Source organism: Athene noctua, chromosome 21 (genome assembly GCF_965140245.1).
Source record: "Athene noctua chromosome 21, bAthNoc1.hap1.1, whole genome shotgun sequence".
Taxonomy (NCBI): domain Eukaryota; kingdom Metazoa; phylum Chordata; class Aves; order Strigiformes; family Strigidae; genus Athene; species Athene noctua.
Genome location: NC_134057.1, coordinates 8,981,016 through 8,993,498, shown reverse-complemented (window position 1 = coordinate 8,993,498; position 12,483 = coordinate 8,981,016). Strand labels below are relative to the sequence as shown.

At 45.6% G+C, this 12,483-nt stretch overlaps 1 protein-coding gene across 2 annotated transcripts in view; it reads left to right on the top strand.

Annotated features, from left to right (window-relative positions):
• PHYHIPL (phytanoyl-CoA 2-hydroxylase interacting protein like) overlaps positions 1-12,483 on the top strand; it is a 58,280-nt gene that overhangs the window by 18,455 nt on the left and 27,342 nt on the right. Inside the window, exon 1 of one of the 2 annotated variants that reach the window (XM_074924485.1) lies at positions 3,265-3,720. The exons of the other annotated variant lie outside the window; for it this stretch is intronic. Coding sequence (XP_074780586.1) covers positions 3,615-3,720 — 106 coding nt within the window. The 5' untranslated portion in view covers positions 3,265-3,614. Of the gene's footprint in view, positions 1-3,264; positions 3,721-12,483 lie in introns of those variants that run through there. 2 annotated transcript variants of the gene reach the window in all.

Here is a 12,483-nt window from a genome sequence, read left to right as displayed (position 1 = left end):
AGAAAGGAGGTTTCTTTTATAACTTGCAAATAGAAACCTGCTACTGTGAAATACAAAAGTGTTTTCGAATAGGAAGAATGGGCTTGCCTCACAGCTTAGTGCTGTACTCTGCTCTGCAGAGCACTTTTCCCAAAATGGAGTGTGACATAGGTGGGACAGAACTTTGTAATGGGGTGTGGGTCGGTCGGTGAGGAGGAGAGGAGCACACCGCACCTTTTCCCCTCGCTCTTATGGCTAGAATGAGGTGGTGGCTTTTAGGAAAGAAGCCACACATCTCTCTGGATGGCTGCCAGGCTCTCTGCCTGTCTGCCATAGAGTGGTAGCCCTGCAGCAAGATCTTGGTGACCTACCTGAGGGGCTGTGAAGGCCACGCTGAGGCACGAGAGCCAAGATTGTTGAACCCAGACAGTCAAGAGGTGTGTGCCACAGCCTGTGTTTCCTGGTACCTGCGTCGTGCTAGAAGATGCTGCTTCTCTTTCCTTAGGTGAGGTTGCAGTAATGACAGACACACTCGTGTTGAACTACAGAAATCGGTACTACCCTATTTATCTAAATGTTCAAAGTGTGAAAGGTTGATGTTGTGGCAAATTCTTTGCGAGCTTTTGCAGTTCTAAACATTCGACACTCTGTTGTCTCTAATGTTACGCTGCCATTGGCAGACTTCCCGTTACATAATGTTGACCCATATTTGTGATATGTGACATTTTTTGCTAAATACCGTCAGGGATAATCCATCACATAATAAACTTTCAGACTGTACACTGAGATTCTGTCATCCTTTAGCACAAACGTAGCAGAGTACAGCTCTTGCAGGTAAGAAAAACACCCAGAGAGTATCGTGTGCTTTGACTGAATTCAGCGACGAGTGATTGCACGGAATCACATCTGGGAGTAATCTGGGCTTTAAAAACTGTTGAGCCCTAGCCCAGGTGATGGGAGTAGCAATTGCCTGAAGGAAGGATGAAGTCTGAAGCATGACTCTGCAAAATGCTGTCTCAGGCAGGTCCAGCTTGTTTCATGCTTTAGAAGAGCCTATCTGTGGAAAAGGTTTCTCTGCTCTACTCGTCCGCTGAAGTCTGCCAGTATTTGTAGCCTTAACCAGTCTTTCCTTTAAAAAAAAATTGTAATGGTGTGGGGAGATAAACTGATATAACTCAGCAAGGGGTTATTGCTACGAGACAGCTGAGAAATGGGAGGCCTTGGAGGAATGGGACCATCCCCAAAGCTGTCTGCTTTCAAAGAGCTATGCAGAATCCAGCCGTTCTTAAAAACCTGGTTTCAGTTGCACAGAATAAAAAGTAGATGAGAGAAAGGTGTATAAAATAGAGGCAAAGACAATAAAATGGGAATCCTCTCAGTATTCAAGAACAGGGTTTGCTTCAAATGGACTTCATATAATGTTGTAGCAAAGAAGTAACAAGATTGTGTGAGCTGCTGAAGCGTCTGCCACACTGTGGAACAGAATGAATGTGGAACATAAGGCCGAGAGACTAAATACACCGTCTTCAGAGAAAGAAATTTTCCAGCCTCATGTAGGAGATGGCTGTGTGCTAAGAACAGTTGCGATATCGAGGAGAAAGATTTTGCTTCAGTGCGAGGAATGAATGCTTGTCAGAGCCAAAATTAAAACCTGATGAATGCAGTCTCACCCACTTTCATTTCTTTCCTCTCAGATTCTCCATTTGTCCTCATTCTGTCTGTGCATTCATTCATGTATTCCTCTCCCTTCCCACCTCCCCACTGACTCACATTCTCCCTCCCTGTTTGTTATCGCTTCCTTTTCATTTTCTCTTCCTTTAGGTTTCCTTCCCACTCATTCCATTTCTCCTCTGCCTGACCTCTCTGCACACATTTTCCTTCGTGGTGAAAACACATCAGAGACAAAGAGGAGAAAAAAATAGAAGATGAGCAAGGAAGGGAGGGGGCAAAGAGTAGACAGTGCAGGAAGGGTGCTGCTCAGTGTTGCACTTTCCCCCCACACTGCACTACAGATTTCTGAAGGTGTCACAGGAGTCAGGGCTCCTGAAACTTGTTCCTTTCTCCCAGGCAGCAGCACTTGGCAGCGGCATTGCAAAAGGTAATGCCAAAACTCATTTCCTCAGATCGGTGTCCCTAGAAACCATCACAAAGAACAGAATAATTCCAAAGTCCAGTGGACAGCCACCTCTGAGTGACAAACATCTGGCTGCGCGTGGAGTTTGCTACCGCACTGGATCAGTGGAGACCGGGAGCAGTCTGGGTGGGCTTGGGACTCCAGAATGGGAAATGGGAGCTTTAGGGACTCTTTGGACTGGCTGGCACGCAGTGCTGAGCAAGAAACCTCACGGCCTCAAGCTTGCTGGCGGCCTGTGTGCAATGAACTGGTGTTTCTCCGAGCAGATGGTGCTGGTGTCTCAAAATCAGTGGCCAAACGATGCCACTTTTGGTTTAGTGAAACAACATAGAAGTGCCAGGAATGGTTACTGTAATGTGTGGTGGGAAATGGGCTGAAACCACTTTATCTGGAGACCCGTGATCCCGTCCCAGCATGCCGAGCTTGGTGCCAAGGTCAGTCGGGCTGCCCCTCGGTCCGGCCTGCGGCGCCGGGGGTGCGGGGTGCTGCGGCGCTGAGGTGCCGTGCTGCGCCAGTTTTCATTTACTCTCCTATTACTCTTCACTTAAATTTTCCCCTATTCTGGCCTCATTCTTGTTCCTGAACCTGCCGAGATGGACTTGTTTCTCCATGATTAAAAAAAAAAAAAAAAAATTAATGCTTTCACAAAAACCTTTGTAGAAATACCACCGGTGCACTGCGGGTTATTTCTCCTTCCCACAAAAAGCGCAGGAGGGAAGAGCGCAGGGCAGGCAGCCAGAAACGGCTCGTTCCTGTGCCCTGTCCTGCCACCTCCAACCTTCTGCCAGCTTTTATCAATTTAACAAGGGCTAACGTTTCTTTTTTTCGAATTCTTGCATAACTGACGGATCAAAGGGAGTGCGCGCAGCCCGTGCAGCCGGGCGTGATTCATGTACAGCGGCCCCGGCGGAGGGTGCTCGGGGAAAACCAACGGCGGCCGCGGGTTGGGGTTGATGCGGGTCCCCCCGCGCCATGGAGCGACCTCCGCGCAAAGCGGCGCCGGGCGGGACAGGCCCAGCCGGTACCGGCGCGGGGGGGCGGCGGGTCCGGCCGGGCCCTCCGGGGCGCCTCCCGCCGGCCGCTCCGAAGGGGCGCCGCGTGTGCCCGGGGCCGGTCCGGCGGGGCCGGGCGGAGGCTGCCGGCGGCGGGCGGGCGGGATCTCGGCTCTTGGCCGCCGTTACGTAAGGAGGCGGAGGGGTGGGGGAGGGGGAGCGTTTTGTCGCGGCGGCCCCTTTAAACGCGGAGCGCGGGGCGCCGGGGCCGCGCGTCCCGCCGCTGCCCCCTCCCCGCCTGACTGCGGCGACAAATCCGCTCCCCGCCCGCCTCCGCCCAGCCCGGCCCGGCCCAGCCCGGCCCGGCCCAGCCCAGCCCAGCCCAGCCCCGCCGGGCGGCGCCGGGAAGCGCTGCCGCTCCGCTCCGCGCCGCTCCGCTCTGCACCGCCCGCCGCGGAGCCGGCCAGCCCCAGCCCCAGCCCCAGCAGCAGGGAGCGGCGAGGGGCGCGATGGAGGCTCCGCGCCTGGCGCACACCATGAGCAGCCCCGCCAGCCCCTGCGAGGAGGTGATCAAGAACCTGAGCCTGGAGGCGATTCAGCTCTGCGATAGGGACGGTAAGTCCGGGCTCCGCGCCGCTAATCCCCGCCGACGCAAGATGCTGCCGCTGCCCCCATGGATGCTGATGCGAATTAATCCCCGCGGCGCACGGTCTTTTGTTATCCCCCGTGTATCCGTAGGTGCGAGCGTTCCCCACCCCTCCCGCCGCCGCCGCCACCCTCCTGCCGTCGAGAACAAAAGGAAAAAGAGAAGGTTGCACCTTGCTGGAGGGAAGGGAGGGAAACCCGCCGCTCCCTGAGCCATCCCTGGCGTTGCAGTGCGTTCGCCCCTGGGCGAGGAGCTGCACAGCGCTGCCCCTGCCGGGGATGGACGCTGGGCTGGCTCCTGGGAGAGCTGGAGGGACGGGCTAGCGGCCCTGGTGGGGTTCTTGTTACCCGCCGTCTCCAAACTCCTTTGTACTGTAGGGCAGTTCTTGCGCTTAAAAATACCCGGACGAATCTGCAGGCTGGCGTGGGCTAACGGCGAAACTTGTTGCCGGTCGCTTGCTCGAGCGATAAGGCGGCGAGTGGGGCGGCCCTGGCGCTCGCCAGGTGCGGCGCGGGAGGCGGCGGGGGCCGCGGTTCAGCACCGCGGACAGCGCCGCGCCGGCCGCTGGGCCGGGTCCTGCTGGGCCGGGTCCTGCTGGGCCGGGTCCTGCTGGGCCGGGCTGGGCTGGGCTGGGTCCTGCTGGGCTGGGTCCTGCTGGGTCCTGCATGGCTGGGTCCTGCTGGGCCGGGTCCTGCTGCGCCGGGTCCTGCTGGGCCGGGTCCTGCTGGGCTGGGTCCTGCTGGGTCCTGCTGGGCCGGGTCCTGCTGGGCCGGGCTTGCGGCCGCACAGCCCGGGGACACCCCGCAGCGCCCCGGGAGAGCGGCAGCCCTCCCCCGGCAGGCACTGCCGGACCGTCGGACAGATGAAGTTCGGGTTGGGAGTTGCGGGTGCGGATGGATGCTAGAGATGATCTGGGTCGAAGCAGCCAGAGAACTGTCAGGCGGTGGTGAGGGACAGCCAGAACAAATCTACGTGCCTGAAACAACACCGAAAGCTGGCTGTGGTAGAAGAGCGAAATATCGTTTATGCACAACTATGAGTGACAGAACTGGACAGGGAAAGGGATAGTCAAACAATAAAAAACATATATTCTGGTGGAGTGGCATAGAATTTCTGTTCATAAACCAGATTATTCTCATCTTCTCATCTGACACTGTATTATCAAAAATAGATCCAAAAATATATCCAAAAAACTTACTAATTTTTGATGCAAAATGTACTTTGGGTGTGGAATATATGTTACCTGGTAAATATACGGAGGAATGGAGATACTCTGTCAGTGAATGGTACAGCTGAATTAATTAAACTATTTCCTTCTTGTGAGTATATTTTTGGAGCATAACTGTTATAGGCAGTGGTTATAGAGTCAGTCCAGCTTTGTCAGTGATTTTTTTTTTTGAAAATTAGTTGTGATGAAATACTTTTTTGACCTGGGCAGACTTAATATTTTAAATGCTGGATTTTTATAAGCTTTTATTTTTCTTGAAATATTCAAGAAATTGAAAAGTCTTTTCAGCAATTATTTTTATAGCATTATTTTTTTTATGTTGCGTGGGAAACTCTTTGAATTTTTTTGATGTTTGGATTAAGATTTAATATGCACTTACGTCCACTCATGCCTAACTCACTGTCTAGAGAAACTGAACTATGTTTATAGTAGTGGAGGCTAGACCATTCTTTTTCACTTTCACGTGTATTTTTTTTTCATTAATACTAGAGATAAAATAGATAAATTTTGCAATGCTTCATATTTGTCTACCCCAAGTAATTGCAGTCAAGTATTTCATGTTAATCACTGCAGATTCTGTTTGGTTCATCATACTATAGTTAAGGATTGCTCGATTTCTATGGAATAGTGTCATACAGACAAACAAATGGAAAAATGAAGTATTTTAAAATTCCCTTTTGAATAGGCTTCACCGGAAAACAACAACTTCCCTGTAGATCTGGTCTTAACAAACTAATCTTCATCAAGTAAGCCCCTATCATACAGGATCATTGCTTCCTATAATACGTGGTTGGGTTTCTGAAGGAGGCACCTATATTGGACATGGAAGATACGTAACTCGGTGCCTAATTTGGTACAAGACTGCACTTGAGCATACCCCGGTATTTCCTACAGGTGGCACTTATGCATCAAAAAGCTTGTTTTAATGTGAACATAAAAACAAGCAGCAAGGGTTAAGGCATTAATCCTTCTAGGTAAGCGTTCAGATGTATGTGCAACACGTTCAGATCCCTAATTGTGTACATGGGTTTAGTTAGTGCATTTATATTATAAATACTTACCATTTATTTTAGGGTATCTTCGATGTAAAAGATGTAGTTCTTAAGGTGGTATGTTGGCATCACTGAGGTTAATCATAGTTTTGTGATATCAATATGTTACCCATAGCGAATTAAAAATACGCTAGATTTTCATATTCTGAAAATGTCCTTGACGTCTAAGCTGTAGTAACTGTAAAGGCAACCAGCGAAATGCTAGCAGTACATATCCAACTATGACAAATTCTGCAGCACACTTAGTTGGGAATTGCAGGCAGTGCTGCAGTATAAGCATAAGTAATAAAGGAATATTTATACAGATAACAAAATATTTCTCTTGTTTTCTAAGACGAAGAAATCAATATTGAAACGTTTTGTATTCAGAAAACTGGGTTATGCCTCCTATGGAGCTATATGCAGGAGCCAGAAATCCAGGAACTGTAGTGAACAATTAATAATATCACAACAATTCATATATTTTTTTTTATTTTTTCCTATTTCTTTCAGTGTTTTTTTTGTAAATACTGTCATCTTTCTTAAAGAATCAAGACCATTCACAACACTTACAAATATCAAATAAAATATATGCATTTAGGATATTTTTTTTTCACATCAAAACACCCAGTAATATTTGGTTTAAAGTGGATGCCACACTGTAAAGCCAATTATCATCTCGTATTTGCAGCGTTCTCTGTTATTTACAATGGCAGCTTGCATTATTTTTTGTTATTATTTTAGGTGGGTCTACTAGCACAGCTTAGTATTAGTGTATTGCATAGTCTAATGTAGTTAGAACTCTGCTGAACTCACTTTGTGTATAGGAAAAAGGGCATCATTTGTTATTTTCCTTTGCCATATTTGAACATTGCAGCCATATTTCTGTAGACTTAGTCCAGGAAAGACTGTTTAATCTGTGCTAAAAATTCTGGTGACCTTTTTATAAAATTTATATTAGCCCTACCTAGGGATTAAAACTTTTACGGATGGATGTCCTTTGTGTCATGAGCAGGCCAATTCTATGAAAATGTATCTTAACTACAGAAAATCATAAGCCTTTGAAAAAACTGTGCTTTCCACAGACTTGGTAGAACAGTGTTAGATTTTAGCAGCTGAATTTCCCGAAGCTCCCCGTTGTGGTTGTGCAGCGCTCCCCCTACAGATACTGCACTTCGGGTGCTGGGGTCCTGCCAGTGGGAGAGTGGGGACACTGTCATCGGCGTTCCCCGCTCTTCCAGTCGGCACAGACAGCTGGGAAGTGGAAGATACCTAACAAAACGCAGAAAGAAGAAAAGCAGAGCAGCAAACCTTCAAGGAGGACTTGGGAGACACGGACTGTGGAGAGGGGCAAAAAAACCTGTCCCCGAAGGCGCGAATAGAGGCCGAGGCTGTGGCTGGTCAAGGGTGGAGGAACAGGAAAGACTCAGAAGCTGGGGGTGTTTGTGAAGATTAGGTTAAATGGGGAGGCAGAAGTGGACAAAATGACCCTGAATGGGAACAGGAGAAGAAGATGAAGGAGAATGGGAGATAACCCAGGGGTGTCCAGGGGAGTAAAACTGGGGAAAAAAAAGTTGAGGGGGTGTCCACCCAGATTAGATGAATGGGATAAATGGAGATGGAATGAGAATTGGGAACCTGTGAAGAGCAAACCTGGAGACCTGTCTGCAAAGAAGAGACAGAAAGTGCAAGAATGTGGAGGGGGGAACTGATCAGTTTGGACCACAGGGCTTAGGAGTAAAGGAATGGAATTAGGACGTGCTGAGCAAACCAGCTGGGACTGAAAGGACAGGAATGCAGAACAGGACTTTCAAAGAGCGGGTGGGGAGTGGAAGAAGGAATGTGGGACAAGTACAAGTTCAAGGAACAGGGAAGAAGTGGCCGTGTTTTGGTGGGACAGCCGGCGAAAGGTCGGCGTGTATCAGCACATGCCATCTTCCAAAGCCACACATGGCCCCAGGATACCAAATTCTCCATTTGTCAGCAAAGAATGGTACCGTGGTATCAGGGCTCCAGGAGTACTGAGAGTCACCAGCCGCAGCTGACTTCAGTGAGAGGAGGACTTTGAAAATACAAAGCACAGTGCTAAATGCTTTAAGAAAACAGATGTTAACCACCTTAAGTAGGCACTGAAAGCTAAAGACCATCTTTTAACCTCTCTGTGCCTCAGTTTTCCATGCGTAAAATGGAAGCAGCATGATTGCCTCCCCTCACAGAGATGTTTTCAAAATAAACTAATGAATGTTTGTTAAGCAGCCAGGCACTGTAGTAGCCTGGAAAACCCATGAGATGCATGAAAAAACCCATGATGAAATTCATAATTTTGTCTTCAGAGCAGAACATGAATAATGTGTAGCAAATAAGTCCTGGGACTACACACTGAACAATAGCAAATAGCTGTTACAAGAAAAATAGTTCATTATGGACGCACTATTCATTACGTATGCTGAATGAGTCAGAATTTATGTGGAAAAAATAGTATGCAATCATGCAGTTAAAGACTATATCATAATCTGAACAAACAAAGGGGCCAATTTAAGGTTATTCAAGTACGCTTCATTCTGATATTTTCTAACTATGGATAACTTGAACTGTACAATCTCACTGAAGTGCTTTTAAAGTTGTTTTTTTTTTCTGCATTCGCTTCATATATTTGTTGGTAGCGTTTGGGTCCCAGGATCAGAACTGGAATTGCTGCCTTTGGCAGTTTCAGCTGCATAAATCAAATTTTATCACCTGCCAAACACTTGACACCATCAAAATTGTTTAGTCTAACAAGCTTGTATAAAAGCATTACATCACACAAGCTAAGATGTCATTTCTGTCTTGTGTAAACAACTCGCATCTTTGGCTTTCCATGTAATTTGAGCATGCCTCATATTTTCTTACTTATTTCAGAAGTTTATTATTCTGCTGGACTTATTGGAGCACTCTGAAAGTTACTTGTCAATGGGAGTTTTCACGGCCATATTGCACACGTTTGCCTTTCAAACAGAAAGGATAAAGTGGCATCATCCAGTCTCTGCTTGCGTTCTTAAAATCCCTTTTTTTTTGGCACGATAGAGCAATATTGCTGCTATTTCTGAAATATTATCCTGTAAGTCTCAAAGATGGGGAAAAATTGAATTTCTAGGTAGGCTCCCACACAGAGGACAACGTGAGAGATCCAAATTTCATAGTAACTCCTAGTGTCCTTAATGGTTGGACTTGCATAGTTGTTTGGGTTATTTTTAATTATGAGAGTTATGAATAAACAATTCATATTTTTTTTGCTTCCAGCATAATACAGAGGTGCTTTTAACTGTGATATTTTGATAGGACACAAAATTCAGAGGCATGTTCATTGTTTTTATACCTCTCCCAAACCACAGGTTTGGAGATTTAAATTCACTCTCTTCAAAATGCAAACTATCACTTTTCTAGGGTTTGAATGGTGGAATGGCCAAATAAGAAATGTATTTGTTCCATAAAATTTCCTCTAACCTGGCTGAACTTCAATTTTTGTTTTTGTGGCAGGCAATAATGCTGCTTCAGGTAGGAGCTTAAATCTAGTACGTAGCTTCAAAAGCTCTCTTGTTGCAAAGAAAAAAAACTTAATATGGTTTTAGATTGACGTTCTTGCCAGAGACTAAGATTTTCACATGTAATATTCCTTACTGTTAGGACGAAGAAAAATACTAAATGGAACTGAGCAGCTATTTTGAAGTCTTCATAAATGATCTTTAGAAAAGAAGAAAACTAATGATTGGCTTATGTCTTTCACTTCAGCTCACCATTGCGAGTACTTTACCCTGTCTTGGTTCATATCATAAGCGATGATGCCACTAATAACGGCGAGGCCTTGCTAGAAACTGACTGTTCAACATCCCTCTGTCAAGAAATGTACTCATCCCCGTTCTTCCTTTATACTCCCTCATTTTTAGAGTTATGTTCCTCCCTACTTATCTCCTTTTACAGCTTTATGCCACTCAAATCTCTGTAATTGATTATTAACTATTTTAACTGGCAGTGAGCAAGTTATATATTATTAGCTATTTATATCTTGCCTGGTATTCTTTTTGTGCCCCGATTGATTCAATTATTCTTCACTGAAACTTTTCTAGATCCTTTCTAAAGCAGCTGAAATGCCTGATGGGTGATTATGCCGGATTCCCATACGGAGGCACTGTTCTCTCCCAGTGCTATACGCTGATATTGCTAGGTTGAATTTCACATATGCAATGTGGGGGTTGTAGTTAATTTTTGCTTATTGTTATAATTAAGGTTTTTTAAACAGTACTGTCTCCCGTGTATGTCCCTTCTTCTTTGTGTTTGCTTCAGATTATAGTTCCCAGACACATTCTTTTGTTTTCTCTGTAACAGAATCCATTTTATCATTTTCTGCCTATGTTTCTAAGCCATCTTGTGCTTGCAGCTCTTTCTGTTTCAATGTCTGCAATACAGAAGTGTGATCTCTCTTTACACATCATTCCTAAAGATGCTTTTTTAGCCCGGAACGAGTCACAGGATCTGTGGTAGCCCAGCAGACACCTGAACTCCTCAGCTGTTTTGCCATGTATGAGTCTCATCCCCGCCAGCCAATGTTCAGCCCTGCAGATCAGTAGTTCCTAATAAGTGCAATGGCAGAAGGAATCATCTAGGGAGGAGAAATTCTACTCCCTCCAGCATCTGAGAAGCCAGAATGCCAAGCCAACCCCTGCTTAAAATTCCATATATCTTCTGCAAATCTCAAAACCTGTTTTTCCCGAGTAAGAGTTAAGCCATTAGTATCCTCTTCATCTGTCTCATCTTCCATCTTAAACTAGATGTAGCAATTTTCTTCTCAGCCTACTTATCTGATGGCTCTTCTGCCTCTGGTACACCGTGTTCCGAACCCGCTTCTCCGAATTAGCTCTTTACCCTGCGGTTATGCTGTATAACCTAGATCAGAGGCTGCCCTGCAGGCCACTTCAGCTTCTACATCAGCTTTTCAATGAGGTCCCTTCTCCCAGAGTTCTAGAACAAGCAGAATATCGCTTTTGTCACATAAGGTGAAGGGAGGAGAGACTATATTGCCTTCTTATTTGGAGTTTTGTAGTACTTAATCATTCCTTTTTTTGAATGTGTTCCAGTCAGGCATCGTTGTGCTCGGTTGTCTCCAAAGGCTTGCTGAAGCTTATCTTCCTGACCTTGGGTTTTCCTTCTGGGTCTTCTCTGCCTCATTAACTTTCCATTTTTTCCCCCTCCAAAATCTAGAAGGATCCTTTACCCATTTCCTTGTAATTTCCTCCACCTTTTATCATTCATGGTCTCTGTATAACAGGTTTGGAGGCCCCAGATTTCCTGAATTAAGGTAGTTTTCAGTTCCCTTTGTGTTGCTGAAGTAGTGCCAGCATCTTTAACCCCAACTGAGGAGGTAATCTTTAAAAGTCCTTGCAGTCTGGGTTTGTTTTTCTTAGTCCATTTGGTACAGTATGTATGACTGCCATGTTGCCAGCACGCATGGCCTTTTGTGCTTTATGTGACCTGGAGGGTTATATTTAATTTAGGCTGAACGCAGCCCAGAATCATCCACTCTTGTCTTATTTTCTCTTTTGGTAGAAGTTTTAGGCATTTACTTGCAGGCTGTTTTCTTCAAAAACTTATGAACATGTGTGAAAAAATAGTGCTGACGTTGTCCGTACGCGATACGTGTATAAAATATGTCACTGCTATAGAAAAGTATGAATAAATACAGTGTTTATGATGTTGGAACTAAAGAAGGCTCTGCTCCAGGATGTCTTCCTGTGGTTTCCACGCTAGATTTTGTTCTACAGCGGGACATCCTTTATTTGACCTTGAAAATAGGTTCAGCACAGAAGGTTTGGTTAGAACTCACTGTAGTGTTTGTAGCTGGATCAATTTTCACAGTGGTGTTTGTAGTAGAATCATTAATCAATTTTATTTTATTGTTTCTGCAGAGCGTTCTTGTTTTATTTATGCTTGAATGAATAAGCTGTTTTGCATGGATGTTTTCAAAAACAATGATTAGCTATACTGTTTTTATAACCTAACAGCAGTTTCTCTGAGCCTTGACAGTTCTAGCTGCCGCCAAGACAGGGAAACCTTAAAACTAGTTTGGTGTTACTCTGTCATTCCTGCAGAATGACGGAAAGTATTATCAGAGTTGGACTCTTTCTTAGTTCCAAGTATGGAGTGGCACCTGGAGTTTATTTCTCCAATACTGTTACGTCAGACACAGCTGGCACCTCTAGGAGAAGCATAGTTTGAGGCATTCCTGTGTTAAGCTTTGTATATCAGTGCACTCTCGTTAGGAGAATTCTGCAGTTTGCAACTGTCAGAAGCATCCCATAAATTTATTCAATGAGTTATTCCACTGGCTTCAGTAAGACTTTGCATAAAAACAAATTTGTGTTTGCAACGTGGCACGGTTAAGATCTCACAGCTGCTGGTTTTTCCTAACTTTTGTTGTGTCTATTCTATCTTATTTCATA